The 22839-nt window shown below is 43.1% G+C and overlaps 1 protein-coding gene across 11 annotated transcripts in view; it reads left to right on the top strand.

The window, feature by feature from the left end:
• The window catches only part of usp2a (ubiquitin specific peptidase 2a), a 119397-nt gene that overhangs the window by 44599 nt on the left and 51959 nt on the right, over window positions 1-22839 (top strand). For 9 of the 11 annotated variants that reach the window (XM_030381197.1, XM_030381198.1, XM_030381200.1 and 6 more), the window contains one exon: window positions 18438-18488. In XM_030381197.1, coding sequence (XP_030237057.1) covers window positions 18438-18488 — 51 coding nt within the window. Of the gene's footprint in view, window positions 1-5318; window positions 5924-18437; window positions 18489-22839 lie in introns of those variants that run through there. The other 2 variants (XM_030381204.1, XM_030381203.1) reach the window with 2 other exon arrangements.

Here is a 22839-nt window from a genome sequence, read left to right as displayed (position 1 = left end):
CGTTATGCGTGAGCAAAACACGTTTTGCGTGTGTGCGGGGTTTTGGCATGAATCTAACTCCATATATATATATATATATATATATATATTTATTGTCATTTCACGGATCCCTGTGAGACCAGGTCGACTCGCTCATTGAAACGGGAATCCGTGTGTGTGCATCGGAATTTCAGTGTCATTTACTTGCATTGGAGCAAATTCCGTGCCTTGTCTGTGCCACGGAATATCAGTGTCATTTACTTGCATTGGAGCAAATTCCGTGCCCATATCACGTAAATCGGCGTGTTTCCGTGATGATCCCACGGATTTTGAGTTAAGCGTCCGTGGTCATTTCACGGATTCCTGTGAGACCAGGTTGGTTGATCTAGAAGTAAAATGAAAAGTGTTTTCTTATTCAAATGTTCCTTCTCAGCATAGAGGTTATGTTTATTACCTTTATTTCATGGATTAGATGTCATATATTTTATAATTGATAATGGATCTATTTATTGTGTTAGCATCCAGAGCTCTATTCCTGTATATCAGGGATGGGCAACTTTCATGATAAAGACGACCACAATTTTTCATCATCATCATCATCAGAGGGCCACATGACCGCGCACTTCAACAAATCGGATAAGAGAGAAGCTACAAAATAAATGTAAACAAATAAAGTGTATATAAGAACAAAATATGTGTATATATATGTCTGTATCAGTGGGGACTGGTGCTAAAATTGGTAGGTGGGGCTTATGCTGCGTTCGATTATTCTCTGCGAACCGACTCGGATCTCGGATCTGACGCCACGCCCACACTTCAAGCGTTTTATTATTTCGCTCGGTCGTTGGAGGAAAACATGGACGCCACCTGGAAAGCTGTTGTCGCGGTAGCATTGGCAGAGGACCAGGCGCTCCAAAATAAGTAGGCTATAGGCCATAGGCAGAGATACGCGGACGCAGTAAGGTATTGCAGTAATACGAGTGATTGAAATTGCCATTTAAACCACCAAAGTGGTCCAAGCACAATGAAAACAGTTCATATGTCAAGTCACAATGGGCGCAGCCATCTTGAATTCTGTCTCGGAATTTTGCTCGGTCACCTCTGATGCTGCGTTTTAATATCCATCCGTCTCGGAGGTCCTAGGACGTTGGCTAGCGACACGCACAAACACGCCCCTTTTCCTCGGACGGCGAACTCAGCATCTCGGTTGAACTCAGTGGTGGCCGAGCAAAATTCCGAGACAGAATTCAAGATGGCTGCGCCCATTGTGACTTGAAGTATGAACTGTTTTCATTGTGCTTGGACCACTTTGGTGGTTTAAATGGCAATTTCAATCACTCGTATTACTGCAATACCTTACTGCGTCCGTATCTCTGCATATGTACACAAATATATTGTATTTGTGTACAGCACTTTGGTCAACTACTGTTGTTTAAAATGTACTATATAAATAAACTTGACTTGACTTGACTTGACTTGACTATGGCCTATACTATAGCCTACATATTTTGGACCGCCTGGTCCTCTGCCAATGCTACCGCGACAACAGCTTTCCGGGTGGCATCCATGTTTTCCTCCAACGACCGAGCAAAATAATAAAACGCTTGAAGTGTGGGCGTGGCGTCATATCCGAGATCCGAGTCGGTTCGCAGAGAATACTCGAACGCAGCATGAGTTCAACCGAGATGGTGAGTTCGCCGTCCAAGGAAAAGGGGCGTGTTTGTGCGTGTCGCTAGGCAACGTCCTCGGACCTCCGAGACGGATGGATATTAAAACGCAGCACCAGTCACTGACAGGGGGTTTGGGGTCCTCCCTCCGGAAAATTTTGAATTTGGTAGATGTGATTTCCTGTATTCTGGGGAATTTTGGGAATGGCCGCTACCTGAGAAATAATTCAGATTCATAGCCTATGTATGTTAATTCAACCAACATACATAAATTTTTTATTTTCCATGCTCAAATGCATTTTTAACATGTCTATACTCGTCTATACTCTCTATAAGTTTGTTTTAAAAGAAACTACAACAGCTACATGAGTTATTCGTTATTCTCACATACATCATTCAATGATGGCACAAAACTGAAAAACTGTGGCCCAACATTTAATGCGACAACTAGCATTATATCCAGGGCAGTTGTAGTAATTGTAGTGGCGACTTAAGTTGAAAAATGTCATGACTGATATTGTTTCTAAGCAAACTAGACACATGGGTTTGCCTTTGAATTCTATGAACAGATACTCTGCTCCTCATCTTGAATGAAATGTACGGTTTTCTTGATTTACTTTGCTGTCTATATTATTATATACATTAGATAATTATCTGCAGGCCTCACTCTGTGAGGATGAGGGCCGCAGTTGCCCATCCCTGCTGTATATGTACTACATTTTCATATTCCTGTTCCATGCACCTCTTTGAAAATGTTTTTTTCAAAAGGTTACAAAAGGAAGGAATGCAGGCCTTGGCACTAGTACTCTGAACCCTGATTGGAGTGTCTGTAGTGGTGTGTACTTGTACTGCTCCTTGGATTGTACAGCAAGTCTAGTTCTGTTCTAGAACACAGAACAACACCAACCCTCCCCGCATTCCCCACAGATGAGCTGACACATAACAGGTTGAATTGAGTTTTTTAACACTTGTTAAGAACAATTGTGTTCCCTGTTTGAAGTATGGGCTGAACAACCGTGTTCTTATGTGAAATACTTGCAGCTCTTTGTGTTGAGAGTCTACAGTGTGGGGAGGAGGGGTTCTGCTTTGCTCCGGTAAAGGAATTGGAATGCGTAGTGTGTGCTTGTTTTTCAACAAGGAGGACAGCTCACATTAGTTCCATTAGTCTGTGTTCTCTTTGACCCCCCCGCCTCTTCCATAGATAACATGCTGGCTATAAGATGGCTTCAAACCACTTCTGAGTTGTTTGTGGGCGATAGAAGCGGCCAAACCTTTAGCTACATCTACACACTGCTCTCCAGGGGCCTCATTTATGAACCGTACTTGCACAAAGATTTGTGCGTAAGTAGTGCGTACGAATATTGCCACGCAAAGTATGGACTTTACCAAAATGTACTTATACTTAGGAATGTAGGTAAATATAAGCACAGCTCTGGCCATGCATGCGAACCAAATCTAGTGGTAGAATAACGATATTACAAGCAAAAAGCATTTAAGAGTGTCAACGTATGCATCAAGCAATCAACATCCACATATGTCCCGTGTTTCCTTTTAGTTAAAAAAATTAAATTACTCCTTTATCTAATTTTAAACAGACAAATTAGTGTCAAACCCTATAAAAGACAGGTGTGAGAAATGTTGGAATTGTAGTGCAATGGCGTATCTTGTGTTATTGGAAGACTTTGCAAACCATGCCCTCCGCCCGGAGCGCATTTTCAAAGATTGTGCTGACCTTCTTGGCGAGTGGCTCCCGACCCAACTGAATTAACTGCATCAGTCACTTTTTCATATGCAGCAAACTTTATTTTATTTGTAATGCCACCGGCACTAAGCTCCTGCACCAAAAGGTAACTTTTGGTTTAATCAACCTCGTTGATGAACGTTTCTATTTTTTGGTGTTGGAGAAGTTTATTTTCTTCCCTCTTTTTGCCATTATAGTGGTGAGGGGAAAAACACATTCACATGGTTGATAAAGGTATGCGTTGTGACCTCATCCTTATCTTCAAACTGCCTATCCGGGGTCGGATTGCGGGGAAGCAGCTCCAGCAGGGGGCCCCAGATTTCCCTTTCCTTGGTAAGGAAAGGGAAGTCTGTGACCATATATGGTTAATTTGAGGCGTTTCTGAATTCAAATGGTCTGAGCGTGAACGCGTATGGTACTGAATGGTTTGATCGGGGTTTCGGGAGCACTTTTAGCGTTCCCGTTTGTCTTTGTGATTTGATTAAATTGGCTAGTCGTTGTTTATTGTTAGCTACATTAGCCACTTGAGCAAACCAGCTCGAAAACAAACAACACAACTTTATATTTTATTGCAAAAAATACATTTAAATGACCAACGTAGTACAAATACAAATAAAATTAAGCGCAGCCATTTCTTTTTTAAAGTGTCTTAACTGAAGTCGGTGTACTCTCAGAATTCCGAGGGGGCCCGACCAAAAGAGGGCTTTCCTCCGTGAAATGCCGCAAGAAAGCTGGGAGATTTCCCCACTTGCAACTCACAAGGCTGATGTCCGAGGCATCTGGATCACACCATAAGAACTTACTGATGTGCGTACGATTGCCTTACGCCATTTGATAAATACCAATAAATAATACATTTCAAATAAATTTCATTCGAGAGAGAGAGAGAATTTAGATCCTTTTCTACGCACGGTTGATAAATGAGGCCCGAGGCCTTTGTCTTCCATCTGTGAATTGCGATTCAGGGATTCAAAATCCACACCACACACACACACACACACACACACACACACACACACACACACACACACACACACACACACACACACACACACACACACACACACACACACACACACACACACACACACACACAGGGCTGTAGCACCAAATCCTGGGCCCCTATACTATAGGTACTGATGGGCCCCCCTGCGCCAGGTTGTTGAGGGGGGGGGGGGGGGGGGGGGGGGGGGTCCGGAGCGATTGTTGACGGGGGGGGGGGGGGCGATTGTTGACGGGGGTGGGGCCAAAAGGTAAAAGAAAAAAAAATTTTTTTTTTTTTTTTTGTCATGGGCCCCCCCTCTGCCTTGGGCCCCCCCACAACTGTCCCCTTTGTCCCCGCAGTCCGACGGCCCTGCACACACACACACACACACACACACACACACACACACACACACACACACACACACACACACACACACACACACACACACACACACAAACTCATCCTCAGTATAGCTGAAATATCAGCATTTTATCTTTGAGTTAGCATTTATGGGTTATCAGTCCTCGTGTACATCATTGTAATCTGTATTAGGAGAAAAAAGAAAGCAGGCCAAGCAGGATACTAAACTTAATGTCAAGGGATCACATGAGGAATCATATGACAACCTTGTGTTTCAGTACTTGGGTAACTGCACTATACTGTAGGCTAGGCACACATCTTACCTTCACAATTGCATTACTGCCTTATGCTCAGACTTTGGGGATCATGTGGTTACATGCAGGCATTAGTATGTGGATTCACCTGACAGAGGTGACACAATTTAAATGCAAGCGTTTGTACAGTAGGCCTCATGACTTTATGTTTGTCATTGGTCAGATTTTTCACAAGAGAATGTGAATGGAGGTTGAACTCTAACTGTGTGACGTAGTGGTGCCTCCAGGCGGCGGTGTGTGACGTGTAGGCCTGTTGAAACGAGAGGGGCGGGTCTCAGCGGTGGCGAACGGAGAGTGGGTGGACAATTTTCATTTATTGCCGTATATTCTGACGTATCATTAAGTGGTAATAGACAGTGAATATAAGCGTGGAACCGAACGACGCTCACTGGTCTTCTTATAAGGCAGATCATAGTGTCGATATAATCAGCGGTGTTTCGCTTGCCTCGTTTCATGGAGCGCCACAGGTCGTCTTTACGTTCATTCCTTAAATGAATGAATGAATGCCAGCTGACCGATAGGAGAGAGAGGACCCTGGACTCTTAGATCGCATCGCATGATTGAAGATAATTCCTCTGGGCCTTTTTTTTTTTTTAAATAGGGGATCGAATATTCCTCGCCAATTCTTCGCATATTTGGTGAAGGCTGATCCGCGACCGGGATCGGATCCCTTGTTGTGAACATGCCTAGCCTGCGACAGTCGTACACGGTGACGGTACCGGAGAGCCTGCGACAGTCGTACACGGTGAGGGTACCGGAGGAGCCGCCGGCCGCCGCCTTCCCGTTCCTCAAGCAGGAGATGCGGAGGAAGGCCAGCATGTCCGGCTCGGTGCTCGTCTCCACTTTCGTGGGACTCCTCATTAACCAGGCGAAGGTAACGAAGGTCGTCGTTTAGCCAAACACATTTATTATCTATCAATCTATTATTTTCAGCGATCGTTGTATGTTGCACTTGAAAGAACAAAGATGACATCGCTTGGATCTATTGGTTGGATCTATTGTCCTTAAACGGTGAAGGGTTTCCTATCAGCAGTAGAAGTCTGCACTAGGAGCTTTAACAGGGCCTGCACTAGCAGGTCACTGGTTACATAACCACCTTTAATCTCTCACATGCAGTCAACCAGTCAGCTGCCAATAGCATTAAATGCATCCCCCTGTGAAATAACCATGTTTGTCTTTAAAGATCTAAAAATAGCTCCCTTTTATATGATCTGCATTATCTATGCTATGTTGCCAAAGGCAATTTCAACATGATCTATCGATATAAATCTAGGTCTGTTTAGCCACATTATGGGTGGATAGATCAGGTAAGATGAAGGTCTCCCGCCCCCCCCCCCCCCCCCCCACCTCCACTATCAGGCTGATGGGGTCAGGTATCTGGCTGTGTAAAATGTTTTGGGAGCGATGTGTACACAATTGCAACTATAACTACTATAAGAATACTTGGTGACGGCTTGTTGCATGGATTTGTGAGAGCTTACAGAGCTCAGATCTATGTGTGTGTGTGCGTGTGTGTGTGTGTGTGTGTGTGTGTGTGTGTGTGTGTGTGTGTGTGTGTGTGTGTGTGTGTGTGTGTGTGTGTGTGTGTGTGTGTGTGTGTGTGTGTGTGTGTGTGTGTGTGTGGGGGGGTGCAGATCTCCCAAGGCGTTAAAGGGAAACAAGGAAGCCATGTGCGGACCACACTGTTATGTAAAAATAAATCACATGAAAATACAGTTGGTCATGCTCACCAGCCGCAGGCACCACCCTTCGTGCTATCGATCTCCACTTTCTGTTGTCTGTGTGTTTGTGTGGTTTCAGGTTGTGTTTTGATTGGTCAACATTGTTAGCCCGTTCCTGCTGGGTTTAATCAGCTGGTCGATATGGTCTGGTGTATATGTTGTGGGTATAATCAGCTGGTCACCTTGTCTATATGTTCTGTTCTATATGGATAATCAAGGGACTCCAAAGTTGGGTTAATGGTTTTCAACTTTCACTGTGTAACCCTGTCTCCTATCATTGTAGTATTGTAGTTCTAGATAATTGGCCAAATAACAAAACGTTGTTGGACTAATTTAAATTATATTGAGTGAGCTCGACAGTGGTTAAAACTTTGACACCCAAGTAATTTTCTTTTTTTTCTTTACATTTGCTGGTATTTGAGACTTTGAAACTACATTCCCATGTTGAGCGAGCGCTTTCTTATTACAAAAATCCTCTTGCTCAATTTTGCCCACTGACCATTTCATGGAACTATTGAGTCTCATCATGTATAGCAACCATCTTCATGCTAAGCTATGTGTTAGCATGTGTTACACATATGCTAACATATGTGTAACACACACATAGCTATCACACACACACACACGCACGCGCGCGCGCACGTGTGTGTGTGTGTGTGTGTGTGTGTGTGTGTGTGTGTGTGTGTGTGTGTGTGTGTGTGTGTGTGTGTGTGTGTGTGTGTGTGTGTGTGTGTGTGTGTGTGTGTGTGTGTGTGTGTGTGTGTGTGTGTGTTGGCTGCGGCGGTACAATTGTCAAATGACCCACAACCATAACGACAGAAATCAGTTTCACAAATTAAACTAGACAATGCATTTCCTGCAAAAAAATGCAGTGAGTGCTCTAATACAAAAGTGAGGTTGACAATATGTTTTAGTAAAGCCACATAGTTTAATACGTAAAGAAATGTTCAATGGCTTAAATTAAGTGATACAATTTTAACAGAGTCTAAATGGAGTCAACAATGTAAACATGCACACCATTTAATTTTTTTTTGAAATGGTTGGAAACAAATTAAGTGAAGAGTTAAACAAATAGCTAAAGGGATAAAGTTTGAATTAATTTGAGATAAATAGAATAGCTAAGCTGTTGAACTCGTTGAAATTGTTGAATCAAGTCAGTGTTACAGTCGAGTGTGTGTGTGTGTGTATGTGTGTGTGTGTGTGTGTGTGTGTGTGTGGGTGTGGGTGTGTGGGTGGTTTGGTCATCACTTGTAGTAACCAGGGTTACTGTTACTGATGTTATTCTTTCACATCTAGTTAATTGAGATAAGCTCCCAAAATGATAAGGCTTGTCATATTGACATTGTTTGTGTAGATAGCATGATGTGAAAGAGATTGTTTACCTTGGGCATTTAGCTTCTACCAGAGGTACACCGGATATGTAAGAAGCAGCTAGCATATATCCATATAAACGGGGGTCCCCACACACAAACACCAGATATATAACAATATTCTTTTTCGATTTTCAATCGATTAATCATTTTAGCGCCAGTGAAACAAGAAATACTGTTACAGTTTAGGCAAAGAAAATGTACGTTGTTAGGCTCTTCAAAGTCTGAAATAGTTCGCTTTTGTGCTAGCTGCCTTGTGCTAGAGCGGGTGATGTCATTACGATCTAGCCTCAACGGAACTCAATGAGACCAACTGAAAATATATTAAGCTGGTATAGAATTAAGCTGTTGATTCAGAAAAATATATAAATGATAATGAAAATCTGTTTAGATATATTTGAAGATCAAAGTGTGTTGATTTGTTAAATGTTCAAACAAAGGTTAACGGTTTAAAATTGAAATGTCAGAGAATGGGCGGACGACTTCGCCATCCTCCCATTGACTAATTATAAAAATAATATTTTTAAAGTATAATATCTTAAAAAGTATTTATACGTCCGGTCAAAATAAAAAATATATTTCTGATAATATAATGATGTCTCGAGTCTGAAGCTAGGTATGTTGGGTTGGTTGGTGGCTCAACCCACTTATGGGCTAACCATGTAAGAAGGACACCTTTAAAGAGCCCATGCCATTAAAATCACATTTTTCCTGTTGTTTGTTAAATAACATAGGTCTGAATAAGTTTGTGAGCTGTGGTAAGTTTGAAATCTATGCAGTTTGTCTGCTGAATGCAATAGGCAATGAAAGGAAAAAGGCAGAAGAAATGAGCCAATCTGGATAAGGTGACACTGTGACGTAGCGTTGTCAAACTATTATTCATGGCCCTGCCCACTTGGTTGGTTCGTAACCACCCACAAGAATTCTGAAGGAGTCGTGATTGAGCTAGTGCTAAATGCTAATACGTGTATGGTAGTTGCTTAGTTCGTAGTAACAGGCTAGTTACAGAATTTTGAATGCAATGGCAGAACGACATCGAAGTACATGAACTGCGACATGCTGCCTGCCGCCGGTTGCCGCGGCGCGAGGCACCACCGCCGCAAAGCACCACCGCCCGGCAGCGGGCAGCCGGGCGGTGGTGCCTTGCGCCGGCAGCAGGCAGCAGGCAGCGCGCGGTTCTGTCTACTACAGATTGATGTGGAAGTGGAAGAACCAGAGACGTCGGAGAACCCGACGAAGTCCTTTGTGATTCATTATATCGTCTGGACGTGCACACAGCTTTTGGCCGTGATAATATGTATTATTTGATATAGATATCTATGTATTATATGATATTATTTAGATATAGAGCTCCAGGACTGTAACGCAAGTGTTGTACACTTCCTTGTTATTTGGATAACCGTTCTGCTGTTGGTGTGATGGCGCATAACACGTCGGACTCTCGTCTCTGGTATTTCTACAACGAGACTCGTAGTGGGGGTTATCTCAGCCATGGTTGAGAATGAATTGGGGGAAAGGAATATTGGCTTTGACTCCCTGAAGTAGGCATGAACCACAACATGGAGGAGAAAGGGATTGTTGACCGGGGTCGTCTCCCGCCGGAGCCTCGCTGCCGATGGACCACCGCTTCAGGAGGCGGTGATTAGCGCTGACCGCTGCCGAGGCGGCGGGAAGCAGGGCTCAAGCGGGATACATTCGCGGCCAACAATCCCCTTCTCCTCCATGTCGTGGTTCATGTACTTCAGGGAGTCAAAGCCAAAGTTCCTTTCCCCCAATTCATTCTCAACCATGGCTGAGATAACCCCCACTACGAGTCTCGTTGTAGAAATACCAGAGACGAGAGTCCGACGTGTTGTTTAGATCCTAATAACAACTTCAGCAGCGTTACAGTCCTGGGGCTCTACATCTAAATAATATCATATAATACATAGATATCTATATCAAATAATACATATTATCACGGCCAAAACCTGTGTGCAGACGATATAATGAATCGCAAAGGACTTCGTCGGGTTCTCCGACGTCTCTGGTTCTTCCACTTCCACATCAATCTGAAGAAGACGCGGTCGTTTGATCGTCTGGAGGCTCACACAGCTTTTGGCCGTGATAATATATATTATGATATAGATATCTATGTATAAAATGGGTTTCTAAGAGCAATTGTGATACATCCACCGTAAACAGAGCGCATGGTACCGTGGCTACAAGCTGCTCAGGGCCAGGTGATAATATATATTATAGATTATATGATATAGATATCTATGTATAATATGGGTTTATAAGAGCCATTGCGATACATCCACCGTAAACAGAGCGCATGCAGGGCCAGGTGATAATATACATCATATATTATATTATATTATATAGATATCTATGTATAATATGGGTTTCTACGAGCCATTGCGATACATCCACCGTCAACAGAGCGGCGAGCGCATGGTACTGTGGCTACAAGCTGCTCAGGGCCACACCCCCACCCCCCTCCTTGACCTGCCTTGACACGCCCACCGTAACCAGAGCGCATTGTACTGTGGCTACAAGCTGCTCAGGGCCACACCCCCACCCCCCTCCTTGACCTGCCTTGACACGCCCACCGAAACAGCGCGTTTGGGGGAAGCTCAATGTGCGACTGGTTTGGAGTGGCTGTAACTCTGCACCACGGCTGAATTTCGGGGACGTCTTTGAATACTGTGTTTGTAGCCCACTAATACCTATATTAAAGCATCCATAAATAGCATGGCATGGGATCTTTAAGCGAGCGTGGTTCACACCCCACCTGTGCATTTCTTCCAATCTCTCTTAACTGGCCTGTAGCGTTAGGGCAGGTTGCAAATATATAAACTTCTTGCCTCTCCTGTAGTGGTTGAAAAATCTCAGCTGTACAGATAGACAGAAATAGTGGTTGAAGATAGTTGAATGTCAATGTTTATCGGGATGAAAATGTGAAGTGTTAATGAATTGTGTTTAATCAAGTTTGATTATAGTTTAAGTCAAAGGAGTTGGAATTTGGTAGTTTGATAGATTGCTTAACTGTGGAGGCTAATTAGCTAACGTTAGTCAGCTAGCAAGAAAAGGAAATGCGCCAAATAAAAGTATACATGGTGTCCAAATGGGTACAGGGGGTGATGCAGGTGAGCATGTCCTAGGGTTGCCAACTTCCTCCGCCCCAAATGAGGGACACTTTGTTCAAGGTGTGTGCTCACACACGCACTCACACGTCCTACTAAATCTACTAATTGTAGGTGTTAAAGGACAAACCACTTCTGTACTTGCTTGGGTGTATGGTTAACAGTCATAACAATTTGGCGAGTTGCCTTTAAAAAGCCAATTTCTGTCATGTTTTCAAAGAAGAAGTTCTATAATCTGGTTCATGAAAGCTATATGAATGAACCACTCTGAGGGGGGGGGGGGGATCATTTTGAAGAAAAATACATTTATGGGTGTAGAACTTTTTGTTATTCTCCATCTGTCTTAACTGTCTGTTGCTAATGCATTATATTGGTGTTGCTATCCTGACCTGTTTCTGTGGTTTCTTACTATTGTCTTGTCTGTGTCTCTGTTGTTATCCAGTTGTCTTTGTCTTTGTTGTCTGTCTCTCTGTTGTTATCCCCAGTCAACTGTCTCATGGACCTCCTCTTACCCTGAAATAAATCACAGCATAAATGATTACATTATGTGAAGATGTGAATGGCATCTTCACTGTTTTAAAAGATGCACATATTCCTGTCTGGCTGTTAGCCGTAATAATCTGCAGCTGTGGCTCATAGGCTAATTGAGCCACACCCATTCTGGTGCTCCTTAAGCGGGCCAGAGTTTTAGACTGGAGGGAGGCTTGAGTTGTGCAAGTGACTCGACGGTTGTATTACCTGTTTTAAGTAAAAATATGCTTTTCAGCAACAACCATGTGCGTCAAGGAAACGTTTTTTCACGTTTTTTCATAGAAATACTGCCCTTAATATATGACGTTATCTAGCAGAAGGCTTTATGTGGCTTTAAGAAATTGCAACAAATTAACAAGCAAACAAATCAAAATAAGACTCACCATCTAGGCTGCTGCTTTCATGGATATTTATTGTAGGAGTAGTAAAAGGAGTAGTAAAACCTACTATGATGGGTCGAGCGTGCAGTAAACATAATGCACACACACACAAAGGGCTCCAGTTTAAAATAATCCTGTTTATTAGATAAGAATAATAAAACCCCACTGCCACAGTCTACATTTCCCTGCTTACCGCACCATCCGTCTCTGTCAGACCGCGCGTTCCAATCAGCCCCTGCTGTGCATGGAGAGTCTTCCATGTTCACGCTTTCTCCCCCGACTCTCTCTCCGCCCTAATTTGTCAATCTCCCTCTCCTGTTTCTAGTTTCTGGCACGTTTACAGCAAAGCTCTGCTCTAGAATCTTTGGTTTACGGTAGCCTACTATTGGCCATTGTTTACTTGACAGGGCCAACGAGGCTGTGATTGAAATACTGGACTGGAGCTGTCCCTGTCGGGACAAATCAAAATAGCCAGCTGTCTGGCATTAGACCCCTCCCTCAAAAAAATATGATGTGATGACAAGACAGTGTTGCCATGGAGACAGTCATGAGCTGTTAGTGGGCAGGCAGGCTCTGATTTGGGTGGAACAAAAACCAAAGGAAGGGTGCTGTATTAAGCAAGGGCCAGCTATGGTATTACTCAGCAGATTTCTGCAAATTCAGAGGCGTTTGTTGTGTAATGAAGCGCAGGGTGACAGGGGGATGGAGCCATGAGTCAGACAGCCAACCAGAGGTCTAAGATCAGGATAACAGGAGAGGATTTTCTGCCTCACCGGCAAGTGAAGTGTCTGTAACCTTGCACGCTTACATGGGTGTGTTTGGTATCCGCTCATGCGTACGTGTCTGTGTGTGTGTGTTGGTGTGTGTGTCTGTATGTGTAATCGTGTGTCTGTGATTGTGTATGTCTGTAAGTGTGTGCAAGCGTGTTTATGTGCCTGTAAGTGTGTGTATTTGTCAGTGTGTGTGTGCGTGTCGTCATGGTTTTGACATGTTATGTACTGGTCACTAAAGTGCTTCATTCCCAGCAGTGGAATTCAAGTAAAGGAGGATTATTATAAGCCCTTGTTAATTAAAAACGTTTTCTTTTTCTCTCGCATCTTTCTCTCTACTTTCACCCTCAGCTTTATTATATCCACTATAGAGTATCTATGTTACCTGTGATCAGCAAATGATGAAAAAACTCCACAACTCCTCCGCCATACTTTCAGCTACAGAAGAAATTAAACTATTAATAAGTTCAGCTCTTTAACGACATGATGTATATCAGCGTTTTTATACTCAACTTTTTAAACTATTCAGCTTTTTCCACCTCCACTTTTTTTTAGCATGGGAGTCAATGGGAGGACGGATCCGCCGTCCTCCCATTTCCTCTGTTACTTAAGACGTAACTCAATCAATTTTCAACCGTTTTATCTTCGTTCAAACCATTTAACAAATCTACACACTTGTATCTTCAATACTATCCAAACGGAATTTCGATATCATTTCAACTTTCTTCAGAATCACAGTTTTAGTTTCAAACCGTCATATTCTACAATTGGTCCCATGGAAGCCGTCTGCCCATTCACACGCGCAATGGCTTCGCCATTCTCTTATTACACACACACACACACACACACACACACACACACACACACACACACACACACACACACACACACACACACACACACACACACACACACACACAGCTTTATTCCAATTCGATTTTAACATTTTTAACACTTTTCAAGTCTCTCAATTGATTAAAGCTATTCAACATTTCTACTGACTACTAGTACTACTCCTACCACTACTACTACCATTACTACTACTGCTACTACTCCTACCAATACCGCTAATACCACCATTAATACTCCTACTAATGCTAATAATACCATTACTATTACTTCTACCAATACAACTACTACAATTACTGCTACTACTTCAGCTACTACTACTACTTCAGCTACTACTACTACTTCAGCTACTATCTACTACTTCAGCTACTACCTACTACTTCAGCTACTATCTACTACTTCAGCTACTACTACTACTACTTCAGCTACTACTACTTCAGCTACTACTACTACTTCAGTTACTACCTACTACTTTAGCTACTACCTACTACTTCAGCTACTACTACTAATTCAGCTACTACCTACTACTTCAGCTTCTACTACTTCAGCTTATATTACTTCAGCTACTACTACTACTTCAGCTACTACTACTACTACCACTGCAGCTACTACTACTATTTCAGCTACTACTACTTATACTTCAGCTACTACTACTTCAGCTACTACTTTCAGATTCTTCAGTTCAATTCATTTTACAGTTCTTCATTTTCAGGAATGCTTAGCACTTTTCAAATGAAATTTCGATATTATTTAAACTTTATTCAGAATCACATTGTTAGTTTCATACCGGCTTTGTTTTCAGTTGGTCTCATTGATTTACGTTGACGCTGGAGTGTGAGGATGTTCAGCAGTGTAGCCAGATTGGGCGTTTATCCCGCTCGATTGGGCTACTTTTTGAGGACGTTCAGGCAGTGTTGCCAGAAAGGGCTGTTTTCCCCGCTCTATTGGGCTACTTTTAATCACACACACACACACACACACACACACACACACACACACACACACACACACACACACACACACACACACACACACACACACACACACACACACACACACACACACACACACACACACCAGCAGTGCAGGGCAATACATTTGACCTTCAGTTCAATTCATTTTACAATTCTGGATTTTTGGCAATGCTTTGCGCTTTTCCTTTAGCTGTCACTTTATTTGTTTCCAACCATTTACATTTTCTTAATTGGTGTGCATGTTTACATTGTTTAATCCATTTAGACTTTGGCATTTTTGTTCAAATCCCTTAACTTTATTAAAGCCATTTAACGTTTCTTTATGTCTTAATCTATGTGGCTTTATTAAAAAATATTTTCAACCTCACTTTGTACTACAGCACTCAAGGCATTTTCTGCAGGAAATGCATTTTCCAGTTCAATTTAATTTATTTGATCTGCACCTGGTGCATTTATTAAGGAGGGTATTGTTTGGTTTAATTGATTGCTGTTCTTGTCATATCAGAAGCATATAGTTATATTTAGTAATGAGTACAAGTGACACTAAAAAAGCCTGTACTATAAAACCTCTTCATTCTAAAGAATCAAATGTATAAAAAAAAATCAGGAAATGTGTCTTGGTCTCCGATAACTGCAAAGTCCCCAAGTATTTCCTCATTCATTTCTTAACGATTGAAAGACTTCAATCCTATTTGAAATAAATATCCAGATATCTAGTGTTTAAAGGGGACATATTATATTTCAGTTTTTCCCTTTGCCACAGCGTGTATGTATTGTTTTTATCCATGTTTCACATCTGCTTAGTTAAAACTCAAAGTTTGAGCCAAATGGAGTAACTTGTGCCCAGCAAAAACTCCTCATTCACTGCCTGAAACACCCTGCTTGCAGTCAGCATTATTTCTGTGGCAATCTGATGTCAACAGTCAGAATGGAAGTGCAGGGGTCCTACCTCCCGGCTGCTTAGCCCTCAAACAAAGCTATTGAGAGGGGTTGCCGGTGGTGTTCGGGTAGCTGTATGTCGCCCTTTGCAAAGACTTCCAAAAGAAGACGATGTGTAGAATGAGTCGTTACGATTCATTTTCCACTATTCCTCTGCATTCCAGCCCCAGTCTTGCATTGTGTTCGGAAACCTACATACTGTCAAGCCGGCCAGGAAACTCCTGGCTTATCCGGGGCACAACAGATGATGGGATGACCTCCATGACATTCTGTCCCAAGTAGCCCCAGCACCAGCTGAAAAAGCTGCAAAATGAGATGTACCTGAAACACCGGGGTGGATCTATTATCAATCTAGTTGAAAACCCTCTTTGCTGTTTGCATACATCAATGCTTCTGAAAGTTTTGTACATTTGAAAAAAATGATATTGAGGAAAGCTTTCATTTGTCATGTCTTCACGTTATTTGGATTCTGTGGTAGAAATAAACTATAAAATAAATGTTCTGCAGGGTATACTGATTCAAGCAGTTAGGCTCTAGGCCTTGTTGTTGCACTATGCAGTTGGGCTCGAGGCCCAGTTGGTGCACCATGCAGTTAGGCTCGAGGCCTGGTTGGTGCACCATGCAATTAGGCTCTAGCCCTGGTTGGTGCACCATGCAGTTAGGCTTTAGGCCTGGTTGGTGCACCATGCAATTAGGCTCTAGCCCTGGTTGGTGCACCATGCAGTTAGGCTTTAGGCCTGGTTGGTGCACCATGCAGTTAGGCTCGAGGCCTGGTTGGTGCACCATGCATGTAGGTTGGAGTAGAGGCTGCTTTGTTTGTTTTACAACCTAATAAGAAAAAGAAGTGCAAGAAATACTGTTTGATGATAAAGCAAAAAACTCCTACGGCAAAATAACTGCATAGGGCATATAATTTATCCAGAAAGCAAACTGTATTTCGAATAAAATGGTTTTGGAATAGTTTACATAAAACAGCATATTTTACGGTGAGGAGGATAATGTACAGCGAATGCTGATGCAGGACCCCAGCAGGAAGCGGAGGTTGCTGTTTTTCCAAACACAATGTTAATCTAATTCTTAGCTACTAAGACACAACAGAGGAGTAATGGATGGAATTATACTAACTGTTGTTTACGGATACCCTGTGAATACCTTATTGAGCCATCATATAGCTACACCTACACTAAGCTGCTACGTCCCTTTGTGCTTTGCTGAGTAGATTTGAGGAGTTCAGGTCATGTGGAAAACATGATATCTGCTTCTCCCTCACATGCAACACTCACATTACAGACTTGTCTTTTTCCTGTCTACTTGCCGTTTGACTGACTGACTTACCAACCAGCACCCTCACTTGTTTTGTCACGTTATAGCTCTTTTTGTAGTTGTAAACAAACAACCAAAATAAAAATAAATAAACATAAAAATGAAGCTTTTCTAATCAAATGTTGAAGAGAGACAATTGACCTGTCGCAAATCTCCGCCCTTAGAACGTAGATGAGCCAATGACATTCCAGACTTAACTATAGTCGGACATCAGCTCGGACAACTCCATTGAAAACAACAGGGAGGAGGCCTAATTTTATGTTAAATAAACATGGTCAAACGATGTGCTTGGGGTAGACTGTGTGGCAGGCCAGAAAAGCAACTGAATTCAAGCTTGTCACCTTGTATTTTTAATTTTTGAATATGCTTCTCCATAGCGTAATTTAGTCCCTTTTGATTGCTTCTGGAAGAAATTAAATAATTTGCTGCCCAAACTCAAGAACCTGCTTTGATATACATGTTTCCATAAGTTTTTGTTACCTAGTCTGGTTTGTTTGTCGAAGTTCGTCATGGTCACGACGGGGGGCGCGAAAGGTCAATTAAAGCTGTTGTAGGTAAAGATGTGAGAGTTGAAAATGGAGAGAGCAGATAAAAGAAGAGGTTGAGAGTAAGATCTTAAACTAAACATCTAGAAAATAAAGAAATTAAAAAAGGCATTTCGCACATACCTGTGATTGACAGGCACAATCAAATCTCAGAAAGAATCAGGGCAGAGATGAGCTGGGAGCGACCTTATACAGAGGCAGTTGCAGTCAACTCAATTATTTTTATTGATACGATTTTCTCACAGCACATTTCACTCACTAGTAGCTTATGGATGGCTAGGTCATGTCTAACAAATTATGACTCAAATAATAGCACTTAAAGCACCTTTAACAAAAAGCTAGAGGAGTTATTACCACCTCAGATGTGTACACTTTTTTGTAAAGAATGTGGCATGTGCTCTTAGTTAAAAGGCCCCAGCACAGCATGGTATCAGCCAATACATCCAGCAGTGATAGCTGTGTCCAACCATGCTCTTTTTAAGGTTAAACCCTCGTTTTCAATCCGTCCTCATGTGAACAGGAGGAGTGTTTGGGTTGTCAAAGTCGAGTCAAGGTGTTTGATAGTCCAATGTGTGGTATGACATGGTCATTCTGTACAATTACATGCAAAGGTCAAGAATTACCACATAGGATAAAAACAACAACTATTGTGTTGTTTTTTAGCTCATGCTTCCAAACTGTTTTTTTTGTAAATTTAAGTTATTTAAATTGTATAAGTTATTTTCTCAGTATATCAATATACGAACCACACACGCACACACACTCACTTACACACACACGCACACACACATGCACACATGCTTCTGACACATGGTCCGGCTGTTGAAACATTGTGTCTTTTTCCTTCCTTCCTTGCAGAACTCCAAGAGTGCACAAGGCCTTGTGGGATTGCGCAACCTGGGAAACACAGTAAGTGTTCAACACACACACACACACACACACACACACACACACACACACACACACACACACACACACACACACACACACACACACACACACACACACACACACACACAAACACAGGCACAGACAAACACACTACACACACACAAATGTAACCATCACTGGAATGCGGACATCAAAATAAGCAGTTCAGACGGAGCCTCCCCATCCAGCCACATTATACAATAAGTGTCCGAGAAGCTTTACTTTCTCTCGGATGCCACAGTCAGCCACGGCCCAAACAGACCTCTACACATCCAGACACATCTCGCCCTTTTGTCCCTTGGTCGTGTCATTGAAGGGCCTTGGAAAAGGGTCCACAACATCACAAAAGGTTGTGACCTTTGTTCGCAGCAGAGTGGAACGTTCTCCTGTTTGGCGGAGACTGGCAAAACCATAGGAGTTTTCTCAAAATGACAGACCTATTTCAGAAACAATACTAAAATTCAGGAACAATACTAAGACAGCATTACTATGTTGACGATCATATGAGACAAACTGTATAATCTTGTTAAAAAAGAAAATGGTTTGGGGTTAACTTGCTCTTTAAAAGAAAATTGAATTTGGCAAGTTCCCATGGGATTGCGATTGTGGTACAACTAAATGCAAATACCTATTCTATTTCTAGTTGGCTATCATGGCACTGTATTTGGTCTGTAAAATCAATAAAAGAAACGCGACGCAACTGCATATTGCATAACAGAGAAAAGCTGTGTTGAGACCACAGACAGAGGAATGAGACTCATGAAGCGCTGACAGGGAGTTCTTTTTTTATGTTTCGATCACTATTAGCAGTTAGCGCTGATATGTTTCTGCCAGGCAACAGGCGTAGGGGCTGCTCCTAAGATAAGTGTGTGTGTGTGTGTGTGTGTGTGTGTGTGTGTGTGTGTGTGTGTGTGTGTGTGTGTGTGTGTGTGTGTGTGTGTGTGTGAGAGACAAAGAGAGAATGCACTTGTCCGCTTTTCAGTAACCTAATCTGATCTCACCGCTGTACTCCGGACCTTGAAGAATTCTCTCTCTCTCTCTCTCTCTCTCTCTCTCTCTCTCTCTCTCTCTCTCTCTCTCTCTCTCTCTCTCTCTCTCTCTACCCCTCTCTCTCCCTCTCTCTCTACCCCTCTCTCTCTACCTCTCTCTCACTCTCTACCTCTATCTCTACTTCTACCTGGGGCCTGTACCACGAAGCTCGCTTAGAGGGTTAGCGAGTTATGTTGTGCTCAAAGCCTGGGTTAGTTGTACCACGAAAGTCGATCTCTTTTAGCGTCGCTGTATCACCATGGTGACTTATGCTCGTAACCAAACCTGGTCGGGAGCATTTTTTCGGCTTAGGCCCAATCCCGTTTCTTTGCTCACTGTCTCAACCCTACATCTCAACCCTAACCCTAACCCTTACCCTCATAGCTCATGCTCATTGCTACCCCTAACCGATCCCCTACCAAATGGGACAACCCTACCCTGTGACGTCATCATGGCCTCCCCGTGCCCCCTAGCAGATAACCAGACCCCTGGTAATGTTACAAGAGACAGACTGGCTGCCATTGTCTCGGGCAACGAGCAAGACCCATTGTAAAGATGTTTAACCTGAAATGGTATTTATATTTTGTAATTGGCATGTTTAAATTAAGGATTTTTTTAATACTATTTGTCCCTCGTAATATACCTTTATTTTGAATGTCACTTAGCTACATGTTAAAGGTGGTATTAGGGTGCACTCACACTAGGCCATCTGGCCGTGGCCGTTGGCCGTTTTCACACCTAACCGTGCTCAAATGGCCCCATTGTTCTCTGGCCTGCACTCACACTAGGCCATCTGGCCGTGGCCGTTGGCCGTCGCAGCTGTGGCCTGGCCACGGAAGTGGTTGTACATACGTCATCACGTCGTAATACGTCATCACCAAGCGTCCGCTGCATGGACCATAATAAAGTCTGCCGCCAGTCAGAGTTTTAACAACAATGGACAACAACACAGAGAACACACCAACAGTTGAACCGCTTGACGCGATGTTTACCGTTTAATGGGAAAGAAGGCTCGTCGCCTTTATTATGTCCGTGGTCGTCGCATTGACTATACGTCATCCAGCTCAGGTTGCGTAGCTGTGCGTGTGCGCGTGTCGGCTCATTAGCATCTGTACCGTAGCGGCCCGTGCCGTAGCAGCACACCTCTCCCAAGTGGCCAAATTGGCCCGGCCTGGCCAGACTGGCCACACTCACACTGGCAGATTTGAGCACGGTTAGGTGCTAAAACGGCCACGGCCACGGCCAGATGGCCTAGTGTGAGTGCACCCTTAGATAATAATCAGTTAAGAACAAGAACACTTTAGAAGAAACACTTTATTTAAATAAGAAACACTGAACCACACATCTAAAAATACACACACACGCACACCTAAAAATACACACACACACACACACTCTCTCAGCTATTGAGAGAATGGTGGAGAATCACATCTTCTCCACCATTCCGCCAACTTTGCCTCGCTCTCCTCATGCCTCGCCTGCCCCCTGGCACTCTCCTCTTGGAAGGGGTGTCTGGGGTGGTGGAAGAGGTGCCTGTGGTGGAGGAGCATGAGGGAGAGGTGGGGGGGCTGGTGGCAGTGGACTCAACGATGTCCTGAAAGAAAACAAATTAGAAGGAATTAGGAATTATATGCCAGAACTGGTTGATATGGCCATATGTTATGTACAATATATAATAGCTATGTACACAATATAGTACTGCCAAAAAATACATTGATTAACCATGTAATATTACTAATATAATATAATATATTAGTATATATAATAATACTTATAGAATATTACTAATATAATATAATATATTAGTATAAAGCTTATTTTTAACTTGGAGTCACTAGAACATGGAAGATCTGGATATCATACGACATGTGCCCCGCAGCTCCCCGACCGCGGGCCGCCCGACCCCGGTCGATGGCCGGGCTGCAGAGACCGTGATCGGGCTCTGCAGCCCAGCCGAGGACCGGGGTCAGAAGCCCGGCCGCGGACTTTCGCGATCTTCCGAGAGTCCGCGGCCGGGCTTCGTAGCCCGCGGCCAGGTTGCAGAGTATAATTAATAAAATGATTAATAGTTAATTACAGAGAAAACACTTACATTTGTGTTTTTCCAATCCTGTCGCATCTTTTCGCCCTCCATCTTGTCTAGGATATTTCTTGATTTTCCGTTTTCTCGCAAGGTATTGTGGGAGCAAGTCAGAACTGAAGCGCTTTGAGTGTGCCCATCGAAAATCGCAATTTTGAGGGGATGTTAGCCCTCCCCCTTACCCCTTAAGCTACCTTTAAACTGGTATTGGGACATGGCTCCACGGCGCGTGAACGCGCAACAGCGAGGGCTAGGGCTGAGATTTTCCTTGGAGCAAAGGAATGAGATTCAACCTTAGTCTAGCCGGAGATCGGCTACTTAAATCGGCGTGCGCAGCTTCCTAGCCCCTCCTCTGACAATGTCGTCACCATTTGTGGGTGTTCCCGTGGACCTCGGTGCACTTCTCGTACAGGCGTCTCTCCGGAGACAGAGGGTTTTACGGGACAGAACCGATCCCTTGGCATTGTCTGACGATATTCAGATTTCAGACTTTATTGTCATTGTGCAAACAACGAAATTGGGGTTCTTCATGAGAGATACAGATTCTCATCAGAGGGTGTTCGTTATTTGATCGTCCTTTTGGACCTTATGTAGACAATGATTACTGTTGCGCATTGTGTCTCCGTGACAGAGTGCTAGAGTGGAGGTAGCGCGTCACTCTTGAATTTCTGCGCGGGGGGTTCGACTCCCAAGTGACGCGAAATTATGTGAAGCTTAAAAAGTCCCAATTCTCATGCATATGGAATACTTATTCACTAAAGCTTATGGAATTATATTTTTGTGCTTATTTCAAACTTGAACCCATATTTTCAAGGCCATGCTGGCACCACATCTATGGGGGTAAAATGCATGATGATAGACCGGCGAATTTGAACCCCGGTCGCTGGCGTTCGGGTCTTATACTAATCCACTACGCTACAGCCGCTACATCTCAGCAGTTGAAAACATGCTATACATTTCTTAAATTGGGTGTATTTAAAGTGAATTCCCTAAATGATAGAATAAGGCAGGATGGACGTTGCTTATGCATTTTTAAATCATCATCATTCTATTTTGATTGATGGCGAACAATTCTGCATTTGGCATAGTTATTTTACAGACAATATGCAGAATCTTTTCACTTCTACGCATATAGACTGCTTGATCTATCGTAAAGGTGAGAAAAATGACGCAAAAAACGCCCCTTTCACGGAACGCGCACTGAACCTAAAGCGGAAAACC

Source organism: Gadus morhua, chromosome 16 (assembly GCF_902167405.1).
Source record: "Gadus morhua chromosome 16, gadMor3.0, whole genome shotgun sequence".
NCBI lineage: Eukaryota > Metazoa > Chordata > Actinopteri > Gadiformes > Gadidae > Gadus > Gadus morhua.
This window is presented reverse-complemented; position numbering and strand designations above follow the sequence as displayed.